The 22,267-nt window shown below is 48.9% G+C and overlaps 11 protein-coding genes across 17 annotated transcripts; 4 read left to right on the plus strand and 7 right to left on the minus strand.

Annotated features, from left to right (window-relative positions):
* The first annotated feature begins 41 nt into the window (after positions 1–41).
* LOC9658641 (probable complex I intermediate-associated protein 30) lies at positions 42–1,349 on the plus strand. Its single transcript, XM_024683777.1, has 8 exons — positions 42–96; positions 275–309; positions 370–468; positions 523–564; positions 614–705; positions 754–834; positions 895–990; positions 1,040–1,349. The coding sequence occupies exons 2-8, from the start codon at positions 276–278 to the stop codon at positions 1,241–1,243; spliced, it is 648 nt and encodes a 215-aa protein (XP_024539545.1). The 5' UTR covers positions 42–96; position 275; the 3' UTR covers positions 1,244–1,349.
* On the minus strand, positions 1,255–4,426 carry LOC9658642 (pre-mRNA-processing factor 39). Of its 4 annotated transcripts, none has more exons than XR_002993377.1 (14): positions 4,226–4,419; positions 4,077–4,171; positions 3,793–4,019; positions 3,229–3,396; positions 2,889–3,168; positions 2,693–2,836; positions 2,488–2,640; positions 2,319–2,435; positions 2,191–2,265; positions 1,995–2,129; positions 1,668–1,946; positions 1,528–1,605; positions 1,353–1,453; positions 1,255–1,295 (listed from the first exon to the last, which is right to left on the minus strand). XR_002993377.1 is itself a non-coding variant. In XM_024683774.1 (14 exons), the coding sequence occupies exons 2-14, from the start codon at positions 4,314–4,316 to the stop codon at positions 1,406–1,408; spliced, it is 1,890 nt and encodes a 629-aa protein (XP_024539542.1). In that variant the 5' UTR covers positions 4,317–4,332; positions 4,392–4,426; the 3' UTR covers positions 1,255–1,405. The 4 variants fall into 4 exon arrangements, 3 of the variants coding, with proteins under 3 accessions (XP_024539542.1, XP_024539541.1, XP_024539543.1); XM_024683774.1 differs by having other exon boundaries at positions 1,255–1,453; positions 4,226–4,332; positions 4,392–4,426; XM_024683773.1 differs by having other exon boundaries at positions 1,255–1,453.
* A 141-nt stretch (positions 4,427–4,567) lies between these two features.
* LOC9658967 lies at positions 4,568–7,109 on the plus strand. 2 transcript variants are annotated; one of them, XM_024683799.1, is made up of 12 exons: positions 4,568–4,699; positions 4,749–4,826; positions 4,905–5,016; positions 5,065–5,162; positions 5,215–5,284; positions 5,366–5,508; positions 5,554–5,694; positions 5,748–5,819; positions 5,865–6,017; positions 6,069–6,194; positions 6,246–6,458; positions 6,524–7,109. In XM_024683799.1, exons 2-11 carry the CDS (start codon positions 4,755–4,757, stop codon positions 6,435–6,437), a joined length of 1,179 nt encoding a protein of 392 aa, XP_024539567.1. In that variant the 5' UTR covers positions 4,568–4,699; positions 4,749–4,754; the 3' UTR covers positions 6,438–6,458; positions 6,524–7,109. The 2 variants fall into 2 exon arrangements, with proteins under 2 accessions (XP_024539567.1, XP_024539566.1); XM_024683798.1 differs by having other exon boundaries at positions 4,754–4,826.
* LOC112349405 (non-specific lipid-transfer protein 2-like) lies at positions 6,443–7,306 on the minus strand. The gene is made up of 3 exons (XM_024683800.1): positions 7,056–7,306; positions 6,675–6,987; positions 6,443–6,620 (listed from the first exon to the last, which is right to left on the minus strand). The coding sequence occupies exons 2-3, from the start codon at positions 6,976–6,978 to the stop codon at positions 6,589–6,591; spliced, it is 336 nt and encodes a 111-aa protein (XP_024539568.1). The 5' UTR covers positions 6,979–6,987; positions 7,056–7,306; the 3' UTR covers positions 6,443–6,588.
* Positions 7,307–7,659: 353 nt separating this feature from the next.
* On the minus strand, positions 7,660–9,450 carry LOC112349368 (pentatricopeptide repeat-containing protein At4g02750-like). The gene has a single exon (XM_024683656.1). It carries the CDS (start codon positions 9,448–9,450, stop codon positions 7,660–7,662), a length of 1,791 nt encoding a protein of 596 aa, XP_024539424.1.
* Positions 9,451–9,494: 44 nt separating this feature from the next.
* On the minus strand, positions 9,495–11,441 carry LOC9658968. The gene is made up of 2 exons (XM_024683836.1): positions 10,573–11,441; positions 9,495–10,315 (listed from the first exon to the last, which is right to left on the minus strand). The coding sequence occupies exons 1-2, from the start codon at positions 10,987–10,989 to the stop codon at positions 9,833–9,835; spliced, it is 900 nt and encodes a 299-aa protein (XP_024539604.1). The 5' UTR covers positions 10,990–11,441; the 3' UTR covers positions 9,495–9,832.
* A 516-nt stretch (positions 11,442–11,957) lies between these two features.
* Positions 11,958–13,790, minus strand: LOC9658969 (single myb histone 1). Its single transcript, XM_002978764.2, has 7 exons — positions 13,547–13,790; positions 13,285–13,444; positions 13,065–13,225; positions 12,924–13,008; positions 12,778–12,861; positions 12,348–12,696; positions 11,958–12,290 (listed from the first exon to the last, which is right to left on the minus strand). The coding sequence occupies exons 2-7, from the start codon at positions 13,438–13,440 to the stop codon at positions 12,238–12,240; spliced, it is 888 nt and encodes a 295-aa protein (XP_002978810.1). The 5' UTR covers positions 13,441–13,444; positions 13,547–13,790; the 3' UTR covers positions 11,958–12,237.
* A 201-nt stretch (positions 13,791–13,991) lies between these two features.
* Positions 13,992–15,104, plus strand: LOC9658970. Its single transcript, XM_024683697.1, has 2 exons — positions 13,992–14,941; positions 14,998–15,104. The coding sequence occupies exons 1-2, from the start codon at positions 13,999–14,001 to the stop codon at positions 15,006–15,008; spliced, it is 954 nt and encodes a 317-aa protein (XP_024539465.1). The 5' UTR covers positions 13,992–13,998; the 3' UTR covers positions 15,009–15,104.
* Positions 15,043–18,317, plus strand: LOC9658644 (amino acid transporter AVT1B). 3 transcript variants are annotated; one of them, XR_002993367.1, is made up of 15 exons: positions 15,043–15,109; positions 15,158–15,203; positions 15,715–15,908; positions 16,027–16,319; positions 16,370–16,584; positions 16,652–16,675; positions 16,734–16,914; positions 16,973–17,192; positions 17,243–17,378; positions 17,439–17,458; positions 17,515–17,666; positions 17,718–17,761; positions 17,818–17,880; positions 17,932–18,111; positions 18,228–18,317. XR_002993367.1 is itself a non-coding variant. In XM_024683695.1 (14 exons), the coding sequence occupies exons 3-14, from the start codon at positions 15,757–15,759 to the stop codon at positions 18,028–18,030; spliced, it is 1,599 nt and encodes a 532-aa protein (XP_024539463.1). In that variant the 5' UTR covers positions 15,043–15,109; positions 15,158–15,203; positions 15,715–15,756; the 3' UTR covers positions 18,031–18,220. The 3 variants fall into 3 exon arrangements, 1 of the variants encoding a protein (XP_024539463.1); XR_002993365.1 differs by having other exon boundaries at positions 17,932–18,177; positions 18,228–18,278; XM_024683695.1 differs by lacking the exon at positions 18,228–18,317 and having other exon boundaries at positions 17,932–18,220.
* Positions 18,318–18,322: 5 nt separating this feature from the next.
* On the minus strand, positions 18,323–20,482 carry LOC9658645 (F-box protein SKIP14). Its single transcript, XM_002978765.2, has 2 exons — positions 19,406–20,482; positions 18,323–19,339 (listed from the first exon to the last, which is right to left on the minus strand). The coding sequence occupies exons 1-2, from the start codon at positions 20,060–20,062 to the stop codon at positions 18,590–18,592; spliced, it is 1,407 nt and encodes a 468-aa protein (XP_002978811.1). The 5' UTR covers positions 20,063–20,482; the 3' UTR covers positions 18,323–18,589.
* Positions 20,483–20,549: 67 nt separating this feature from the next.
* LOC9658971 (pyridoxal reductase, chloroplastic) lies at positions 20,550–22,043 on the minus strand. The gene is made up of 8 exons (XM_002978766.2): positions 21,960–22,043; positions 21,673–21,904; positions 21,532–21,616; positions 21,354–21,477; positions 21,192–21,293; positions 20,988–21,145; positions 20,842–20,935; positions 20,550–20,781 (listed from the first exon to the last, which is right to left on the minus strand). The coding sequence occupies exons 1-8, from the start codon at positions 22,005–22,007 to the stop codon at positions 20,596–20,598; spliced, it is 1,029 nt and encodes a 342-aa protein (XP_002978812.2). The 5' UTR covers positions 22,008–22,043; the 3' UTR covers positions 20,550–20,595.
* Positions 22,044–22,267: the final 224 nt, after the last annotated feature.

The raw sequence follows: 22,267 nt of genomic DNA on the forward strand, positions 1-22,267 counted from the left end.
GAAATATACTTACTTTGCGCTTTGATTATAGAGGACTTACTAGAACCCGCTAGAACCCTAGAGCGAAGTGGTCTCGATTTGTCGCGCAGACCCGAGGTTGGTTCTTATTTCTCGTTAGATGCAATGCCGCTATTGGAGATCATGGGTGTTTTCGTAGTTTCTTGTTGTGATTCTCAGCTTCGTTTTCTTGACGATTGACAATACTCTGCGATTTCCTGTTAAATTTTGTGGTTTTTAACACACTCCTCTAACGAGATTTTGTTCTTGGACGAAGAATGTTCCGCAACCTGGTGTCTGCGGCTAAGAGAGGTTTGCTCGCTCTAAAATTTTCGCTTGGAGTTTAAAGTTTTTCCTGGCCTCTCTTGGTAGTGTTCCAGCTGCAGCCTCCGAGCCAGCAACACCTCTTCTCGCTCACCACAGAGAAGGAGCTTGCCGCATGGGAGCACTACTCGGATAAAAGCTTTGGAGGTTCGTGAAGAGCTGGTAAAGTTCTTCGCTACTCGTTTTTTTATTTTGCTTCAGGGCTGTCAACGAGCAACTTTGGACTGGGCAGCGAAGGCAAAGGTTTCGTGACACCTTCTTCGAAGTTCTAATTTTCTCACGGATCTTTCAGCTGTTTTCTGGGGAGATCTCAGCCTGGAGCTCGACCAGGACAAGGTCGTGCGGATCAAAAAGAGTGGATTCGCAGGACTCAACACGAAAAGGGTGAGTGAATCACTACTTCGAACTCAAACGTTTTTTTCTTGCTCCTAGGACTATGGAATTTTTGATCTTGCTCCATTCGATGTGATCGAGATGCGTCTCAAAGGGGATGGACGCGCCTACATGACCAGCGTAAGAAACTCTTTTTTCGTCTTGAGTTTTTTCTCTCTTTTTTCATGCTTTTCATTGTAGTTGCGGACAGAGAACTGGGTTGACAGAGCTATCGCCGATGATAATAGTTGGCATCACGTAATTCACACAAGCAATGGCGAGTGGAAAATCTACAAGGTAAATAGCTGCAAGCTAAACGATCCAAAAGCTTGTTCTGTATACGCAGCTTGCGATCAAAGACTACAAGAGGACATGGCACGGCCGAGTTTTGGAAGAACAATGCGAGATCAATCTTTCTAGGATTGTGGGAATGGGAATCCATGTCACGGCGAGAACAATGGCGGGAGAAATCCAGGGACCGGGTCCTTACAGGCTAGAGCTCGACTGGATGAGAGCAGTGAGAACGAAAGACTTCCATAGAGATTTCTGAGACACTAGAGGTGAGCGAAGTTTTGTTTTGGATTAATACTTAGCTCGGAGTCCTACACATAGCAAAGTTTTCGGTCCAGCAATAAAAGGAAGGAAAAGTCGATGCATACCAATAGTTTTGCTTGCTCACTAGAATGAATCCAAGCCAATCGGTGAAACTATTTTACCACGAGCCGGAACCAGAGCCCGTGCCTGTCCAGCCATTCATGTCCTGAAAATCCAGAGAAAAAAGCCAGTAAGACACCAGAGAAACTTAAAAACTTAAGAGACGGACTCTGAAAAGACCTGAGACGTGCCATAGGCACTGTAAGCTGCCTGGCCCTGTTGAGTGCCATATGCCGTGTAAGAACCATAGCCATAACCCTGGAGAAAAGAGCATCAAATGGAGTGGAAGCCTTACAGAAAATAAAAGAAAAAACACAAACCTGTTGAGCGTACGCATTCCACTGTGCTGTTTGTGGAGCTTGCTGTTGCTGCCAGTTTTGAGGATAGCTCTGGCCTCCGTAGGCCGCGGCCCACTGTTGCTGCCCGTACGCTTGCATTGCCGCGGGGGAGCTCTTTAAGAGCTTGGCTCGATCGCTGAAGCTGGCGTCGTGTGCCAGGCGCCTCTTAAAATCAATGTATGATTTCCGGAACGGGAACAGTCCTTCGTGACGGTATTCCGCTTCCATGACAGCGTTGATGTCTCCAAATGCGTCTACAAACTGAAAAGCACGGTCTCGCAATCATCCGGAGTGGAAGTGGACACGTACCTCTAGATGTAAGCTTGAAAGTTCTTCGCGATCAGTGTGAGCTAAGCCTGTCTCGGCCTTGGTTGCCTGCTGGATTAGAGAGGACAGTTTATCCAGTTGTTTAACTTCGCTACGGTACTCGTTATAGATCGCCGCCTGCGACAGTAAGAAAAAGACGCTTTTAAACACAAAACAAATCCTTCATGAATTTCCATACCTCAACAGCAATCTTTGTTAGAGGAATTTCCATGGCGGCTTCCAGAACTTCCTTAGCTTTGGACTTGCGATCAATCTGCGACATAACGAGGACGTTTTAGCTCGTGGTGCTTGAGATACAATGCATACCCGACAGAGGAAACGATTATACTGGACATATAGTAATGATAGAGTCTTAGACTCCTCCTTGGCTTTCTCTACTTCAATTGCAGACTCAAAGACGCCACAAGCAGCGTCATTGTCTCCCTGAAAAAACAAAGTCTATTCTTCTTGTGATATAACAAATGAAAGAGCTTACCTCACGCATTTCAAAATGAGCCGCCTTTACAATCGCGTCAAGATGGCCCGGGACGAGCTCCGTGCTTATGTATTTATAAGTTTTACGAGCAGCAGTAGCATCACCGGTGCGCTCTTGAAACCTGGCGGCAAAAATATGGACATCTGGTACTTTCTGTAATATAAAGTCATAAACCAAACCAAGGCGTATCTCAAACAAGACAGACCTTGACAAATATATGGGTCGCCCGGTGCAATGCATCGTTTGCCATTTCCAGATTGTTCTGCTTTTCTAAATATTCGACATACCGAATCCAGTACTCGGGATAATTTGCACAGGCAATTAGGCACCTCTCAAAAAGCTTCACAACCTGCAAAAAGTGTTGATGAGCAAAGAAAATTGAGACTAAGAGCAAAACAGACCTTCTGCATGTCTGCTTCCTTCTCAACGAAATCCAGGTACTTGTGCCAGTTTGCAAGCTGCGCGTCGTCCAGAGACTTGACGTGAAAATATGGCCTGCGAATCGAGTTCTCGAAGTCCCTGATTTTAGCGTCCCATTCCTTTGTTTTCTTATAAATGGCCTCTTTCGCTGATATCAGCTTCTCAGACTCGTGCGCATTTCTGGGAAGTGTTTCCGCCAAATGCCGCTTCTCTTCTGTTCTCACATCTAACCAATGTCTGTTGTTTGTGAACTGCTTAAAACTGTAGCAAGAGAAAATAAATAGTTTAGTCGACTATCAGAAAACTCTTTTCTAAACGCACCTCATAAAATACCGGTCTAGTTGCTGCAGAGGAACTTCCAAAATTCGCGTGCGCACTTGCATGAGCAAGCTATAGTCTTGCCTGGCCAATGCGTAGTCTATAAATTTGTCCCACAAGATATGCGATAGGTAGTCCGTCCCAACCAAAGAAACTCCTCGCTCAAACAGCCTGCGAGGAAAAGGGAAAAAAAAAAGAGTCATGCTACTTTCAAGGAAGAGAAGTAAAGAACGTGACTTGACACAATCAGCATAGAAAGAAAAAAGTCATTTATAACATTACAAAGTTACCTTCCTTCAGAAACACACTACGCCCGTAGTGTCCCCTTGAACTCTTCGCAGCATCGTTTCTGTTCGTTCTATAGCTGATTAAACATCTAAACTACATAGGAAAGGAAAACAAAACCAAACCGTATCGCCAACATTCTGAGAAAAAAAATTCATTCCCGAGAGGGAAACGCTGCAGCAAGGATTACCCGATCGTTAGAAGGAAGCCAAGCAGACAAAAGTCTGCCAAAAAGCACAGGAAAGCACGAAAACTCATGCATTAAAGGAACAAAAGCCATACCTGATGACTTCTTCCGGTGGAAACTTCTCGGTCGCGTAGGCACAGTAGTGCACCCAAATGTCCACGGAATGAGCCACAGCCTTCACAGCTCGCTCGTAAACTTCGATGATCTTCTCTGGCGAGCCAAGCCGCAACTCAAAGTCAGCATACTTCTTCCAGTAACCATAGCAAAGAGGAAACTCCGCGAGGAAAGTATCGTAGCAAACACGAATGCGATCAATCTCATCCTGGAGAGACCAACAAAAAATGAGAAAAGAGAGAGCAAAGCGAAAGTTACCACTTACATGCTTCTCGGTTTCTTGGATAAGCTCCGTCCACGCATTAAAATCCGCTGGATTCGCCTTGACAACGCTCCAAAGCCGTTCCTCCGGAGTGATCACTGCCATAGCAAAAATTTACACTCCAATGCCGGAAACCATCTAAACTCTCTTACCAGGAACCTCCTCAGCCTTGGGCGCTTGCTCCTCCTCGATCACTTGCTCGCTGGCATTGGCCTCCGAGGATTCTGGAGCTGGAGCTTCCATCGCGAGACTCCACTCACTGGCAATGCCGAATCGAAACGGATGATCGGGCGCGGAGGAACGTACCGGAGAGCAAACCTGAGAGAAGCTGGAGCGCCCTAATTTCAAAAAAGCTGAGGGCCGTCCGTTTCCAAAGAGGCCAAATCCCAGCCGTCGGCTAGTTCGTTGGCGATTACGCGATCCTGGCCGTTGATGATTTCGCCACGTGGCGAGATTGCTTTCATGGCTGGGATTGCTTGGCGGGGCGCTGGACAGATAACGAGGAAGAGCTTTGGGGGTTATGCGCGATTTTGGAGTGAGCGCGCATTCTTTCTTTCCTCGGTAGAACCCTAGGTTTTCTTGGCGCTTGGCGATCGGCGCGCTGGCTACCGAGGAAATCGTCTCAGGTATGATTTGCATTGTGGCGCTGGAATCTCCAGCTGACGAGATTTCTAGCTCAGGATGGATAAGAATGTCAGGCGCAATGTCGTCACGAATGAGATCATTGAATTGGAGCATCTTCTGCTGGAAAGAGTGCGATGATATTTCGTTTCTTCTATCGATTCTTTGTTCTTTCGCTCATTTCTTTTTCCTTGAACGTTATCTTTCCAGTTGCAATATCGAACCGAGCGATCGGGAATTGGACTCACGAATGTCTCGATGCTACCGGAGCAAGAGTTATGCCAGAATTTGCTCGTGGATGGAAAACCACAGGCTTTTGTTGGTAAGAACTTTGTTTATTGTGTTTGATGGCACGCTTTGTATGCCGCAGAGCTCTTCACTATCACAACCACCTTAAAAATCGATCCCACTCCCAAAGAAGATGAAGAGGCTGGAATTCTCAATCCCATTGCAGAAGCCCAGAAAACCGTGAGCTTCCTTGCTTAGAATTTACTCCAGCTTAACGTATTCTCTTTTGCAGCTTAAACGAAAGGAAACTCTAAGCAGTCTCAGTGAGAATTTAGCAGCAGCAGAGCTTGCTTCCAGAATTGGTATTCCTCTCTTCCTCGTTATAAATAAGTAAGCATTGCGCAGATTTATGTTCTCCTAGATTCACCTTTTTTTCTTTGCAGAAGACCACGAGAAAGTTTTTGAAGCAAATTCTGGAACTGGGGAAATTTTTGAGAAGACTTGCTACTTTGAAAAATCCATTGAGTATTATTCTAGAAGCCTTGCTGCGGCGATAAAAACCAAAAATGACACTCAAAAGTCTCAGGTAACGATTTATCGTGCTACTACTTCACCCACTTTTGTGTTGTAGGCCAAGTTCAATCTTGGTAAAATTTACTGGAAGATGCATAATAGCACCAAAGCAATCGAGAACTATGAGGAGTGCTTGCAACTCGCAAGAACAATTAAATACGACAAGCGCGTTGTGCAAGCTGCTAAAGAGCTTTTGGAGGTAACAAAAGCAGCCATACGAAACTTGTGATTTATGTAGTTTGTGTGAAACAGATATATTGGCACTGCGCTGAGAGGTCTCGAGCGCTGCAAGACATTACAGGAAGCATCGAATACTTTGAAAAGGTAAGCGATGCGTGCTCATCGAATTTTCCGTGACATTCTGAACAGGCTATTATGATGGCGGAGGCTTGCGGAAATGAATCAATGGGTGCTGAAGCCAAATACAACATTGGAATGTTGTATGCAAAGCTACGGAATCTGGAGAAGTCGCTAGACTATCAGACGAAATACCTCGAGTATTCATCACAGGCTGGAAACAAGGTACAGATATTCCAGGATGAGGATAATGACGGTTTTTCTTTTTCTTTTCAGGCTGGTGAATGCAAAGCAAGGGCTTCCATGGCTGAAGCTTTTGAAGTTTGCGGAGATGTTTTAACAGCAGTCAGCCATCTTGAGCTATACCTTGAAGCAGCTGAAGACGTTGATCTCACCACACAAGTATAAAAGTAAACTCTCAATGCTAGTTACTCACATTTTCTAGCATTGCAGGCGAGGGGTCACTGCTTGCTGGGATTGCTCTACCAAAGACAACACGAACGCGACATGGCATTCGACCAGTTCCAGAGATACTTTGCTCTGGCTCGCATCATCAAAGAGCCCGACCTGTTGGATGTTGCGCGAGTCAACATTGGCATTGTTAAGGACGTTCACGAGTTGTATTTTGGTGCATCTGCGGGATAGCTGTCTCTAACGAGCTCAAACGTAAGCATTCGCTATTTGCATCTTCTTTCTCGTACATACTGATCGATTGCTGTCATACCGACAAGTTTTCCAGATCACTATGATCTAAAATCTTATTTAGACACCCGGGGAACTTTACGCTCCTGGAAGCTCAAGTTGGAACTTCACGAGGAACCTGGTACCCTGAGACAACAAAACAAAGTCGTTCTGATCGCGGAGGTGAGCAAGCAATCTTACCAGCGCAGGTGTAGTCGGGGGGAACATTAAAGTTGACGTTGCAGCGCTTGGGAATGGTGAGCGCGGTGGGGATGTCCACATTGTACTTCTGAGCGAGACTGCTCTGGACGCTATCGCACAGGCACTTGGGAGTGAACTTCTTGATGTTAGAACAGCAGGATGTAGATGGAGTCTTGGTAGCTCCACCCTTTTGCACGGCACTGAGGCAGGGCGCGAGCTGGATCGTGTTGCAAGTCGCCCCTTCGCTCCTTGCGATCGCGGCTAGAACAAGAACAGCGAGAACGAGAGCTACAAACTTCTCCATTGCCAAAGGCTGGAAACAAAGTTACGGTGCCAAAGCTACTGCATAGAATTGTTCTCGGCCTCTTTGCTCTTGCTTACCTTGTTTGTCCCAGTGATCGAGCCATGGAATGGAAGAGTGGGGGTCTTTTTATACGTGCCTGGGGGATCTTGTGAGTGAGAATTACAGTGATTCCTTCTAGCACTCACGCATAAAGCTAGCTCCACTTCCGAAAGAAGTATTCACACTTGTCACCTTGGACATAACACTCTGGTACATACATGTCTATTGTAGTATTCACACTCGTCACCTTTCTGGCACATATGTCTTTAACTGATCTTTATATTAAATTAACATTTCTTTATATAAATGTCCAATAATTTGCTGAGGCATGACTGCTTTTGCAGACTTACTTCAATTCTTTAATTTTTTTCCTAGGAACCTTGCTATTGCTCCATTTGGTTTGCCTGTGTCACTCTTTCTTATCAAACTGAAAAGATAAAAAACATTATAATGAATATTATTTATAAGTTAAGAACTCAATCCTTCTTCCAGAAGAGCCACACTTGAAACATTGATCTGCAATAGTGATGCAATTGCCCACAATTGGATGTTGTTGATCCAATCCCAGGGAGAATATAAATTCGCCGAAAGTATAAACATGTTTATAGCAGAGGATGAGCATATCTAAAGACTATCACAGCTTTAACACGAATTAGATTTATACATATTTGCGAGCAAGAGGTAAGAGCCAGAATGTTTTGGTTCCAAGTCAATCGCGTTTTGGGCCGCCCGTGTACCTCTATCCACATCGCAGTACATCCTACTAGCACTCGACACCGACTTCCACACCACATAGTTTGGAAGAAACGGCATATACCTCGCAAGCTCCTCGGCCTCGCCCAGCCTCCCAAGCCTGGCCAGAATGTCCACCATGCACGCAAAATGTCCACGCTCCGCCCTCACATTATGGTCCGAAACCATCGACGCGAAATAGCGCCAGCTCGTCTCCGCCATTCCGAGGTGGCTGCACGCCACCAGCACGTTGGTGAAGGTGACACCGTCGGATGGGATTCCGTGGAGCACCATCTGGTGGAAATTCCGCAACGCAACCGTCCCCTGGCCATTCCGCGCGTACGAGGAGACGAGCGCGTTCCAGGCCACGGAGGAGCTCTTGTCGGGGAGGCGGCCGAAGAGATTCTCGGCGTCTTGGGCGTGGCCGTTTAGCGCGCTGGCGGTGAGGATCGCGTTCCAGGAGAAGGAGTTCTTGGCGGGCATGGCGTGGAAGATGTTGCGCGCCTCGCCCAGATCCCCGGCCTCGGCCGTGGCCGAGAGGAGGATGTTCCAGGCGATCACGTCCCAGGCGGGCATTCGATCGAAGCAAGCTCTCGCGGCAGTGACGGGCTTGTGCTCGGCGATCCCGGCAGCAAGATTGTTCCAGGAGGAGACGTCCCTCGCGGGCATCGCATCGAACACTGCCTTGGATCCGTCGAAGCAACCGCTGTGGAGGTGGGCGGCGATCATCGCGTTCCAGGAGCACAGACTCTTGTCTTCTTCCGGGAGGGATTTGAAGAGACTCACTGCCTCGTCCAAATGCCCTTTTTGGGCATTTGCGGTGATCATCGCGTTCCAAGAGATTACATTCCATCCAGGCATCCGTGTGAAGAGCTCTCTTGCAAAGATCAAACTAGAAGACACTGTGCTTGCTGTGATCATACATGTCCAAGAGATCACGCTGCGTAGCTCCATCCGATCGAACAAGACCTTCGCCTCTTCCAAATTCCCAAACCGGGCAAATCCCGAAAGAAGAGCGTTGAACGAGGCGGGATCCCAGCGCGGCATCAATCCAAACGCGCATTGCGCGAGTGGAAAGTTTCCATTCTCCACATACGCAGTGACAATCGCATTCCAGGACACGGAGTTCTTCTCGGGCATTCGATCGAAGAGCGCGCGAGCGCCGGAAAGATCCCAGGACTGGGCGAGTGCCGCGAGAGCGTCTGTCCAGGAAACAACATCAAACTGCGGCATCCTATCCAGCAGCGCGAGCGCGTTCTGGATCAAACCCCGGTGATTGTACCCCAGCAGGAGCGAGTTCCAGGAGAGTATGCATCGCTCCGGCGCGCGATCGAAGAGAGCTTTGGCCTCCTCCGTCCTCCCGGACGATCCTGATCTCGCCCAAGACCCAAGAACAGTGTTGATCGAGACGACGCTCCAGCCGGGAGAGCGATCGAACACCTTCCACACGATCTCGCAGCCCCTGGCGGCAAATGCCGCGGCGAAGATGTTCCAGGAGACGAGATTTCGATCGGGCATGACATCGAAAAGTGCCTTGGCGTCGTCCGAGGCGCCGCATCGTGCGTACAAATGGAGGAGGAGATTGCCGAGGAAGAGATCGCCCTCCAAGCGATGCTCCCGGACAAGGCGATGGATCCTCCGGCCCTGCTGGAGATCCTTGGCGGCGGCGCAGCTCCTCAAGCGCGCCGCCAATTCATTCATAAATTGAAGAATATACCACAATAGACAAATATACTACAATGATCTTAAAGAATATTCTATGTTATTTTTTACATTTATAATGTAACGAATATGCCACAATGGTGCTTAAGAATATACCGCAATGGTTATGCATGCCACCATGGTGAATAGCGGATGTATCCTAGCTAGATGACGTAGAAAAATTGACGCCATGGTCGTCTAGTTTGTTACATTGCGGTAAAATATGTATTTATGATACACGGTCGAATCTTGCAGTTCCAGTTCCAGCCAGTCTGGAGCATTCACATCGCCGCCGCACTGGCCGAGATAATATACCACCACGATGCCACCGCGCGCTGGAGGATATACCAAAGAATGTGTTCCTCGTTTGTTCTTCTTCGTTCTAGCATTCCTGGCGCACAGTGGATGCCACAGCCCTAGCCCAGAACTTGAGATGCGCCTTCATGTCCTCCACGCCCTGCCGGTTTGGATCCGGCATTCGCAGGTTGAGGAGCGGCGAATCGGGCCTCCGGATGCTCCAGGCGTGGGATGGATAGATCCGCTCGCGCCGGGGCGATGATCTGGCTGTGCTCGTCGCCAGGCTCACCACTCGCCGGGGCATGAGATCTCCCTCCCTGGGCTTGAAGCCCAGATCTCGCAACCCGCGGACCTCGTCGAATTCCAGCTCGCTCCAGCTCCGCGTGGTCTTGCTGCGCTGCGATGATCGCCGCCGCCGGCGCGGGTTTGGCGGAGACGCGGCGGTGGCGGCGATGGCGGCGGGCGAAGATTCGGAGCGCTCGAGCCCTTGGATTGTGGGCTCGTCGGCGACGAACAATGCCGATGCCGACGGGATCGTTTCCAGCTTCCGCGTCGTGAATTCGTCCTCCTGGATGGATCGATCAAAACAGACGAAACGAATCGATCAGTGCCTCTCCGGCGAGAAGAAAAAAACTTTTTTTTTTTGTGGAGATGCTTCGTGCAAGAGCCTCCAGCCAGGAATTGGGACAAAAAAATCGTGAATCGAGGAAACGAGTAAGAGTTTCTTATCGAAACGATCAATGCTGGGCAAAACCAAAGAGCCAAGAACACAAGCAACAAAAGGGGGGGAGCAAACAAACAAAGGAAGAAGAACTTCTTTCTTACCTCGTCAAGAACAACCACCCCTCCTCCATCCGAGACGCACTCCGGAGAGATCGCGCCTCCGCATTGATCCTCCTCTAGAGACTCATCCTTAAGAAGCTTGAATCCAGCGCCAGGGAGGTCGCCCGTGCTGAAAACCTTGCCAGTCTCTCGCAACGGCCGAATCACCGCCTCCATCTCCACGGACTGGATTTCTGGGGGAATCCACGATCTCTTGTTCTTCTTGTCCAGGGATTCCGGGGACTGCCAGCACTGATCCCACGACCAGCAGCAGCTCGATCGGATCCAGTCGCCCAACGGGAAGCTGAAAGCATTGTCGTGGAACCACATCCGATCTAGCTCCGCGAGCAGCCATTGGAAATCGGTGAACTCCTTGCCGTGATCCTTGCTGTTCTTGCTAGTCGGTGGCGTGTCAATCATCTCTAGCTCCCCGATCTCTCGCAACGAGCTATTTCTCCTCCCGATCGATCGATCTGTGCGCGAAATTCCAAGATCCACGCGCTCGCTCGGTTCGCGACCTAGCACCCAATGCCGCCCACTGCCCGACCTCGCTCGACCGCCATAGCCAAGGCTGGATAGAGGAAGAAAGAATCAAAAGAAAAGGAAGAAAGAGAAAGAAAGCGTCCAGTGCCGAGGAAGAGAAGAAGCAAGCCCAAACTTTCTAGGAGAAGCCACACACACACAAAGACAAAGGGATTTTCCAAGCGTCCCAACACGCGATCGCGATGAACTATTTCAACACGTTGCTGCTAAACCCTAAATGCCAGATCGATCGATCTCACATCTTCCTTCCAGCGAAAGAGAAATAAACGCCGAGCAAACGCCTTGATCGCGCTCACTGCGCCATGGAAGACCTGGACCCAGCCAAGCAACGCCAGGCCCACAGCCGTCGGATCCACACCATCCAACGGCCCTCTCTCGAACAGCTCAGCAACGCTCGGTCAAACAAACCACGTCAGCGCCAGCCTGGCCGTGACGTGGTGTAAGCGCCGCCTTCTACACAGCGGCGGCGCTCGGTGGGCGTACAGTGGCGCCGCTTCCACTCCGCCGCGTGATTGTGACATCGTAGCGCCCGCGTGGCTGACGACGGCCGTGATTTGTGCCAATGCCTGGAAAGGTGGCGGGCAAATCTCGTTGAGATCCAATGGCAGAGGACAGCTTGGACTCGACATCCAACGGCTGGCGTTCAAATTTTTGCGTATCCAAGGGGTATATATCTCGGTAGCTACGCTATATACGACAAGCACTATAAAACAAACAAAGCGAGCTCGTCTGCCCATACAAGTGGGAGAAAAAACATGGCTTTTTTTTTTCCACATATGATGTTATGTTTGTTGTGGGCATACAAATCTTTCCCTAGAAAATGGTGGCTACTTTGGACCCCAAAGTCTTGCTAACATTTTTTTCTCATGGAACTTATGATCGTAGAGAATCCATGGAGCTCCAATAATTTACAAGTCAACTGTTCTTCCTGCTGCTAAAAGGAAAAAGTGTTTTTAAGATGCTAGAAAAAAAAAGTAAAAAGAAAAAGAGCTTTTCCCCCCATTTTTCCTTCTTCCTGTATGCGTCGATCGACAAATCTATACAAGAGAGTTTGCAGGACGCCCACCTTTTAACCCAGCCTATACATTGTTCAGTAGCAAATACGTAGAGCGTTGTTACAGTAAGCTACACAGTTACAGCCACCACTTCTCGTCCCATGGCCGCCACTGCCTTCATTGCTGGGAGAAACAAGAGGAAAACTTCAGCATCAAACTCAAAAAATTGAGAGAACGTACGTTTTTTCGTCCTGGTAGCTGCGAGCGCGACATCAGCAGCCGCTTGTTTCATCTCGAGGTCTTGATCCGCGAGCTCCGACTCTCTCGCGGCTTGCTCCGCCGCTAGAGCAGCCTGCTCGGCGGCAGCCACAGCCAGAGCCGCGACTCTGGCAGCCTCTTCGGCGGTTTTCCTTCTTTCCAAAGCGTCGGGGTCTAGCTTCGTTCGTTTGGCAATGGAGTCGGTTCTCAGCTTCCGTGTGATGTCCCTCGAGAAAGTCGGCTGTTTGTCATCTTGGTTGTTCCGAAGCCTTTGGAATTTGGCCCTTCCATCAGATGGAAATTCGTCATTAATCTTATAATTCTGATGCACCTGTTACTCAACTCATGGCCCCGTACTTTTAGGATAAGATACAAACTTAGAAGTTATAAGCACAAGCATACAGCGGCATACCTTGATTAGCTTTCCCTCGAGCACCATCGACTTTAGCTTGGAAACCACGAGCTTTTTGAAACTCGGGGGTACAGACTGCCGCTCCTACATTACACAGCAGCCACAAAGCTCAAGATCAGGACACAAGAAAGAAAAAGATTGCAAACCTCTATATACTCCGCGATATCAGTTATGCTGGAACCATTTGGTTCTTTCAATGCCGAGAGCGCACCAAGTATAAGATTATCATACCTGACAAGAGGGAGTAACTCACGGCACTGGTAAGCTAGGAGCCAGAATAAACTCACTTGGTACCAAGCATCTTTTTTTCCGAGTCGGGAACGGGAGATAGCTCCTCCTTATCCGAGCCATCCTGGGACTTCGCTCGCCGTCCCCCGGTTTTTTGACCAGCGCCTTTGCCTCTATTTCTGTTGCCATTGTTCGTGGCACTTATGTTTCTCCATTTATCCTGTAGAACCCAAGCCAAAGAGTTAGAAGTTTCAAGGCAGATCTCTCGAAACTCCAAACCTTCAAGTCTACGTTCGATCGGGACACGAGGACTGGCCCGAATTCCTCGTCCTTTTGAATCGCTCGCCATTTCCCAGCTCCATACTTCTCGACCCCAGCTCGAAGCGCGGCCTCCTCCTCAGCAGTCCACTTCTGCTTTTGTTGTCCCACGGTCATGTTCCTGCGGTACTCCGAGTTAGAGATCACAGCCTGGGACGCACGAAATCGCGCGAATTTTGCGAGAATTTCTAGAGCTGCTAAACCCTAGATGAAACTGAAGTACCTGGCGCGTTCAGCTGCTCGCGAAGCCGGTGAAGAACCCTAACCCTAACCTCTGCACAGACCTAATGCAGCAGAGGGAAAGCATGGAGAAGGAAAAACCATCGATCGCAGCGCGCAGAAAGCTTCCCGCGCTGGAGCTAGCACCTAGACGCCAGGAGAGCGAGAAGAAGAGCCCTAAACCTAATTCGCTTCTACCCTAGTGCTTGCATCTCCGCTCTGCCCTCTTCCCCCTTTCGCTGGACACCAAAAACCCTATCTTGATCATAAATAGAGTACATCCAAAAACAGTACATATTCACACCTGTCACAACCTCAGCCGCTCAATCGGCTTATCTCCACGTGGCGCGATGGGAACCTTGGGATTTAACCGTTCTAGTCCGTTGGATGGAATTTTGAATTGACGAAGGGGATTGGTTCCAGGTAGGTGGGCATGTCTTCCAAAGAGCCCTAAGAATGCTGGTGGCGGCGGATTTCTGGCGCGCTTCCGGTAAGATCGAGTGCTCGTCGATGCGCGTCACTGCGCTGCATTTCCCCGGGATTGCTGGATTCGCAAGCTTGCGCGGCATCGATCGCCGCAGGAGGCCAAGATTTTGCAGCAGGAGGCAAAGATTTTGTAGCGGAGCTGCGTCGATCGGGTGCATTCCAGGGCCAGGATTGAAAATCTGCGCGCTCGAGCAGGGCACGGAGGAATGGCTGGAAATTCGCAAGGATCGTCTCACGGCCAGCACATTTGCGAATGCGCTGGGGTTCTTCAAAGGCAAGAGGATCGAGCTGTGGGAAGAGAAGGTCGGGCTTAGAGGCGCTTTCAAAGGAAACCAGGCGACCAGATGGGGTGTGGAGAACGAATCCGCCGCGGTGGAGAGCTACAAGAGGATCACTGGCCATCTCGTGGATCACATTGGTTTTAAAATCTACAAGGAGGACGAAGAACAGCAAACACTCCGGGAAGAGAAAGGTGGTGGCGAGCAAGCTGAGAAGTTTAGCTGGCTTGGTGCTTCGCCGGATGGTCTCATCGAAGGCAACGAGTCCGACTTGTTCGAGAAGAAAGGAATTCTCGAGGTGAAGTGTCCACACATGAGAGGGAGGAGAAACGCTGGAGTTCCATGGGCCAAAGTTCCTCACTACTACGTCCCCCAGCTCCAGGGGCTGCTGGAGATAATCGGGAGGGAATGGATGGATTTCTACGTATGGACCGGCAAAAGCAGTGCTTGCTTCCGGGTGACCAAGGATCCGGAGTACTGGACACTGATACACGGGTTGCTCAGCGAGTTTTGGTGGGAGAATGTGATCCCGGCACGCGAGGCACAAGCAGCCGGAGAAACAAACTTGGATGCTTTCAAGCCTGGTGCTGAGCACCCAAAAACGGGGGCGGTGATCAAAAAGAGCAAAGAGCTGGGTATGTCGTATCCTTTGATATGGCGTGACGTTGGTGGCACTGTGCAACCCGTGCAGGCTGGACTTAACTTGACACTCTCCATCCTCTCGACCACCAAGGTGGAAAAAACTGCCAAGGAGGAAGCTTGAGCTGTGAGAGAGCCTTTCTTCTTTTGGGATACTCCAAGAGGTTTGTCACTGATCGTCCTCTTTCGGTTCTGACGACTTGTTCAAGCAGACTGGAAGGATCTAACGTCCTGAAGATCGTTTACACCAGATCTAAGGTACTCATAAGCAAAGTAGAAGTTATGGAGCTGATGAAAAATTGCTTTGGTTCCCCGTGAGATGAACCAAAGCTTGAGGCTGCTGTTAGAAGAGCGATGCATCGCATCTAGACCTCTTTATATTGGTGCATCATAGGCAGTCTTCCTGGTTTCAGATAGAGATGACTCCGTGTACAAACTGTTTATGCTGTTGCTACGTCTTACTCCAAGCGTGAGCAGACAAAAACTGCCAGAGATGAACTTACATCAGATATTTGTTTTGTTTTTCTTTCGTCTAAACTTTTTTAGTGTGGGTCTTCTAAGCTTTAAAAGGCCTAAGCATTCTCTTGCATGACTTCATTGTGTGTTCTCATATGGACAAAGTTCGTGCCTTTGCTTGCTGTCAGTCGGTCTAGAATATTCCAAGGGACATATCCTTGGCTTGCCTCATGGGACGGACAGCTCTTTGCGTTCTTTAAGGGATGGATTGGAATGGCCTCTATCTAAACATTATATGTCTCCTCTTTTGTAGGCTCATTGCCATTGGAGCACAGTGAAGTTGTGAACCTGCACAATGTATGTTCCACAGAAAGGCTACCTTCCCCAGCGCCAATATGCAGCACACAATAGTGATGTTGACGATGAAGAACAAGAAGAAGAGCAGGAGGAGTGCGATGAAGAAAAGCAAGATGAGGACGAAGTGACTCTGTGGCCTCAGAGCTACAGGTATGAAGTTAGGATTGTTAACATTGTTTCCAGATCCAAGTCTCCAGCAATGAGCAAATTCGCTCGAGAGAACTTCTCAATTTTGCTGTATGATTGATCTGCTGTTTTATGGCTGCAGGCAATCCATCGACGCTTATAGCTTCTTGACACCTCCAAAGCTCAGCATTCTTAGCCCCGCGAGCCTGACTCGATCGTTTTTATCCTCCTCGGCTGGCAAGCGGTCGTACTTGCAAGACGACGAAGAAAAGGATCTCAAAAGCCAACTCTTATCAGCGCAGGGACAAGATCAGGCAACTTCCACCGACACTACAACCTTGGTGGAAAGGAAACCTTCCATTGTTACGATCGCTCACGGATTTCCGAGAGAACCTCAAGATGAAGGCTGTGGCTTTACGCAGGCATTGCTGAATGGTACGTTTGTCTTTCATTTTCTTTAACTCTTTTTACATTTTCTGTTACAGGAATGAATGTTCTTGCTGGTGTTGGGATCTTGACTACACCTTATGCAGTGAAACAAGGAGGCTGGATTGGATTGGTTCTACTTTTCTCACTAGCCGTCATTTGCTGCTACACCGGTATTATCTTGCGAAAATGTTTGGAAAGCAGGCCGGGGCTGAAAACATATCCAGACATTGGACAGGCAGCTTTTGGAAGCATTGGACGACTGATCATCTCGGTGAGCCACTCAATCAAGTTCTCTTGAGTTCCAACGTTTTAATTTTTGTGTGTTTCACACTGGCCAGATTGTTTTGTACGTGGAACTCTACGTAAGTACACCCCGGAATGCATTGGGATCTCTGACGTTAATCACGTTTTTGCTCACAGGCCTGCTGTGTCGAGTTTTTGATACTCGAAGGAGACAACCTCTCGGTATTATTTCCAGGAACACAACTATCTTTGTTCGGGTATACGCTGGATTCACATAAGCTTTTTGCCATTCTTGCTGCGTTATTCATCCTTCCAACAGTCTGGCTACGAAATCTCCATCTTCTCTCTTATGTTTCAGGTAAGCGTGATCTTCTTGTCTTCAGGCAAGCATACTCTAAGCAATTTTCGTTCTCCAGCCGGTGGAGTTGTCGCGTCTCTTATTGTTGTTTTCACGGTCTTCTGGGTTGGAGCAGTGGACGGAATAGGATTCCACGAAACTGGGAAGTTCATTGACATAGCTGGATTGCCAGTGTCGCTTGGTTTGTATGGATTTTGCTACTCCGGACACGCCGTTTTTCCAAACATATACACGTCCATGAAGAACAAAAGTCGATACAATCGCGTGCTAACCATCAGGTATTCAATCTATACTCGCTTGTCTTCTTCTCTGACTGCCTCTCTTGCAGCTTCGTTTTGTGTGCTGGGCTTTTCGGTGCTGTGGCAGCCATGGGATACAAAATGTTTGGCGATAAAACTCGGTCTCAGGTCACTCTCAACATGCCAAAGGAGTTTGTGGCTTCGAAGATTGCACTTTGGACGATCGTAAGCATTGCCGCGCTCTTTCTTTTCCTCTGAGTTACTCATGGTGCTTCGAATGTGCAGGTTATCAATCCTTTTACGAAGTATCCACTGCGTCATATCTTTTTACGTTTTATTTTTCTGGCTTAACTCGAAACAGATACGCACTGACGATCACTCCGGTAGCGCTTAGTCTTGAGGAGCTGTTGCCGATCAACAGCTCTCGCTTCCAGCAGCATCTAGCCTCCATTGTCATCCGTACCTTGCTAGTCGCCTCGACAGTTGTCGTTGCCATCTCGGTACCATTTTTCGGTAAACACAGCCTTTGATCGCTATAAGCGCCGATACGAAGTAACCGTGCAGGCTTTGTGATGGCGTTTATCGGATCTTTCCTTAGCATGGCAGTGGTAATGTTTCTTTTCCTCTTTTTGCTGTGGTAAAGCTTATGGTGCTTACGTCTCAGTCCTTAATTCTTCCTTGTGCGTGCTACATGAGAATCAGAGGCAGCAAACTAAGCTTGATGGAGGTAAGCTAAGTGTTTTTCTCAAGGCAAAAAGGCTTAAGCGTGCTTTTCCAGCTTACTCTTGGTATTGGTATAATGCTGGTTGGAATTGTTTGCGCTGTGGGAGGAACATTATCTTCCCTTGACGCCATCATCAAACAATTGAAGAACTAAGTTACATCCTTTTAACGTTGCTCTCGGGCTTGATTCTCTTGAGAGATACTAATGCTCCACTCGCCAATTATTAAAGATTGTGTAAGTTTTGTTCCATCGCGACAGTGAGCTTGCACGAGTCATCTCGAGCTTGCACGTTTGTTCTTGGTACGCTTCCCTTTGCAAGAAAATCTATGCTAATTGGCTTGTCTTTCCAGTTTTGCTTGGAAAGGTTCTCATAACGTATCAAGAGCTAAGATTGTAAGTTATCTACTTTCTACTTTACGAAAAAAATCCTTGTTTTCGTTTCACCTACGTCATTTCTAATTTTTTTTCTCAAAAAATATTTACATCACTTTTTCTCCTCCAATCCTCTTTTTTTTTTTGTTTTCGTTTTTCCTGATCTCTCTCACGCTAAAAGAATCTACCAGCCGCCCATGAGATTGCCTGGCGCTAACTTTTTTGAGTCCTCCAAAATCGAATCTCACGATGAATCCTCCAAAAGAAAAAAGAAGCAAAGAAGAAAGAAAATGAAAAGAGTGCCTGACCTTCGCTCGCTCGCTTCGGGGGGGGGGCCGCGTTATTGCCTCCTTCCTCCTACAAAAGAATCGTTGATACTATGGTTGATTTTGTTGTTCTTGCCGATAGTAGTGTTGTTGGTGTTGCTGTAGCTATGGTTTTTGTTGGTCTTTTCTCTCGATGATCCCTCCATCGTTGCTAGTAGCATCATCCCATTCCTGCCGATCGAGCCATCGCCCAAGATCGCCCTCTTCTTCCCCTCTTCTTGTTCCTGCCGCTGCTGCTTTAGCCTCCACTCCTCCTCCACCGTCTTCTGGTCGTGGAAAGACAGCGATCCACACCCAAACCCCGTGCCTGGGAACGTCGCCTCCACCGGCAGCCTCGAGCACTTGAGGCACATAAAGTCGAGCGCGAACGTCTCCTCAAAGTCCCCATTCTCGAAGCATCCACCGCAGTTGTCACACCTGGGAACGCAGCTCAGGCAGCCCCGGCACTGCTGCTCCCCCGCGGACCACTTCTCGTGGCACTTGGTCCTCCAGCAGTCGTAAACCACCCGGAGAAGATCACACCTCGGGCATGCTTCCACGTCCAGGACCCTGTCGCCGTAGCCCCTGTGCGTGAGCCTATAGTAGAGCGGCCAGCACTTGTCCGGGCAGAGCGCCTCGCGCAGCTCCTGGATGCGCTCCTTGGTGATGTCGTTCAAGCCCTCCACGCGCAGCCGCCGCAAGCGCTGGTATCCGGGCAGTGTGTGCCGCTGAGCCATCTTCACGACACCCTCGATCGTCAATCCCTTGCAACAGGACACGTCCAACTGGAAAGAACAAGATCACCAACAAAGTGTGTAAGAAACGCAGAAAACAGAGAAAACTTTGCTCACCTTTGTAAGCATGGTGTTGCCAGCGAGAACACTCTCCAGCGACGCATCCGTGATCCTCTGGCAGTTCGCGAGCTTGAGGCTCTGGAGGCGTCCCTGGGCTCGGAGCGCCAGGATCAGCAGCGCGGTGTCCGTGAGCTTCAAGTCCAGGGGCGGATCCAGCCTTAAGTTCTGCCAGTGTGGAGCCTCGCGCCTCACCATCTCCAGCAAAGGCTTGCAGACCATCTCCAGGGAAAGAAGCTCCTGGAGCCCGAGGTAGTGGATCACGTACCGGAAGGCCTCGTGTGGAGGGCCGGGAGATGGAAGAACCTCTCGCTCTTGTGCGCCCTGCTTGAGGATCTCCGCGGTGACCACCTCGGCTGGAAGTTGGCAGCAAATCGCTGGGTTGATCCCAAGCCAGTAGCAGTACCACTGGAGGACGGAGACGAAATCCCTCCCATCGCCACACCAGCCCAACTTCGTCCCATACGAGGAGAACTTCTCGGGCGGGCGCGAAGGAAATGGAGCAAAGTTGGCATACTCGAGACCGCCGCCATAGCTGTGATCGTAGTACGGTGGAGGAGGCTGCTGCCCGCTTGTGTCGAATTCCACCCACGCGACATCGCCCCAGGAGTAACACGGTCGCTGGAACGCGAAGCCTTTGTCCAGAGATGACGCCATAGCCGCCTTAGGTCTCCAAAAGGGAGGAAAGGGAGGAGAGAGAAGAAAAAGGGAAATCTGGAGGGAATTGAGAGCTAGAGAGAGCGAGAATGAGACCCTTCCCCGCCGCGCACTGGAAACGCGCCGAAGAGCGAAACCCTAGGTTGGATCCGATGCGCCGGGCAGCAATACGCACCTCGATGGAACGGCCGCGCGGCGGGGAAGGCGTCAATCCGATCGGCGGGGGAGATTGGAGCGCGGCGCCAGTGGAACCGGCGGCGTAGCAGCAGCGAAGAACAAGAAGAGGGAGCGCGCAAACACGCAACGAGGGCGATCCACACGCACTGCCGGAGAAAAAGAATAAAATTATTAGGGCACTCTTGGTGACGTGGATGCCGTACGCTAAATGGGCAGTGCTTACTTCGCGAATCATTCAAGAAATGCTGGCGTGTTCTTTGGATCCCGATTGGGACGTATTCGAGCCGCAAGCCCTAATTTGCAAGCCCTAGATTTCAAAATCTTTTTTAAACTTCTGAGTTTGCGCGCGAAAGCTTTCACTTCGTCTGGAAGATGTTTTGGATCATCTTCTGGGGAGAATTCGCTGCTGCTGCTTCGATCTGGGCGATTTCGTCGCTGGAGAGCCGCCAGCCAAGCGCGCCCAGGTTCTCTCGTGCTTGATCCAGGGTCTTGACTCCGGGGATTGGGATCGTTCCCTTGCAAATGCACCAGTTGATGGCTACCTTTTGGACGAACGCAAAAGGCATAAGAAAGATCTCAGCAGTGGAATCGAATTTGATTACCTGTGACATTGTCTTCTTCCTTTTTCTCGCGATTTCTTCCAGGGCGTCCAGCAGCGGTGTAATTCCCGGCAAAACTCGAGAGAAGAGCAATCCCCTGCGCGTACGTGTTAACGTAATGGTGGATCAAAAGAGAATTTCTCAGATACCGCGGTCCCTGTGGAAAGATGGTTGACGACGCTTGGTATTTTCCCGTGAGCATTCCAAGTCCTAAAGGACTGTAAGCAATGACTTTGATTCCCAAGTCATCGCACACGGATTTAACCTCCATTTGATCGGTCCCCATGCTTAGAAGAGAGAATTGGACCTGAAAATCAAACAAGAAGTTCCAAAGAAGAAAGGACTATCTAGACCTGGGCAGAGCTTAGAGGAACTCCTTGCTTTTCCAAATACTTGTGGATTTTTACCAGTTGCTTCGGTCCATAGTTACTTACACCCACGGCCTTCACAAGTCCCTGGCAGTAATTTTATCATGTTTTTTTCTTACCGTCGTAGCAAACTAACTTGGAGCATACCTCCTTGTAAATTTCCGCAAGGCCGGACCACAGTGCTTGTTCTTGGAATGGAGCATAATTTGCAGCTGACCAATGCAGCTGACCAATTCCAAGCTGTTCCAGTTGTAATCTTCGCAAAGATCCTCTGAAAACCAAAGAAAACAAACTTCCAAAATCACGTAAAAAGGAGAAAACTTACTTGCAAGCTTGAACCATTTGCCATGGTGTAACTCGCCATGGATAAGCTGCAAACTTGGTGGCAATCACAATATCTTTTTGAGTGCCTGGGAAGAACAGAGTTTCATTGAGAGAAGCGCAAATGTGGATTAAGATCTTAAACCTTGTTGGAACTCCCGGATAAATTTGCCCAGAAGAATCTCGCTTCGCCCATTCAGTTTTCCTGTGCCATACGAATCCGCTGTGTCAAAGAAATTAACACCCTTGGAAGTTGCAAAGTTGAAGAGCTGCTGAAGCTCGTTGTCCATGGAGGGATTGTATCCCCACAGCAGTGTGTTACCCCATGCCCAAGTTCCCAATCCCATTGGAGAGACCTTTACAGGGCCAAGCTTCACCTTTGCCACAGAGAATCTCAGAATGGATTGATTTCTGGAATAATCTTCCAGTTACCTTGTCCCATGGCCAAAGTGCTGGCATGAATGGTAGTAGTGAAGACATAGATTCTTGAGGGAAGAAACTGTGAAATAAAAAAGACTTTAAAGGCTGCTTGGATAATTTAGAGGTTCTGTGAAACAAAGGTTATATATCCAAATCTTGCTGTGCAGAATGAGATTTATTTTATCAAAATTGTGTGTGCAAAAGCCTTAATGAGACTTTGCAAAAGAATAATTAGTTCGTATTGTACAAAATCTGGTGCGCCAACACCTGAATAAAGAAGCCATAAGATGGATTTTATTCAGGAAAAAAACACTAGCATC

The sequence above is a fragment of the Selaginella moellendorffii genome, unplaced genomic scaffold (assembly GCF_000143415.4).
Source record: "Selaginella moellendorffii unplaced genomic scaffold, v1.0 SELMOscaffold_38, whole genome shotgun sequence".
In the NCBI taxonomy this organism is placed as follows: Eukaryota; Viridiplantae; Streptophyta; class Lycopodiopsida; order Selaginellales; family Selaginellaceae; genus Selaginella; species Selaginella moellendorffii.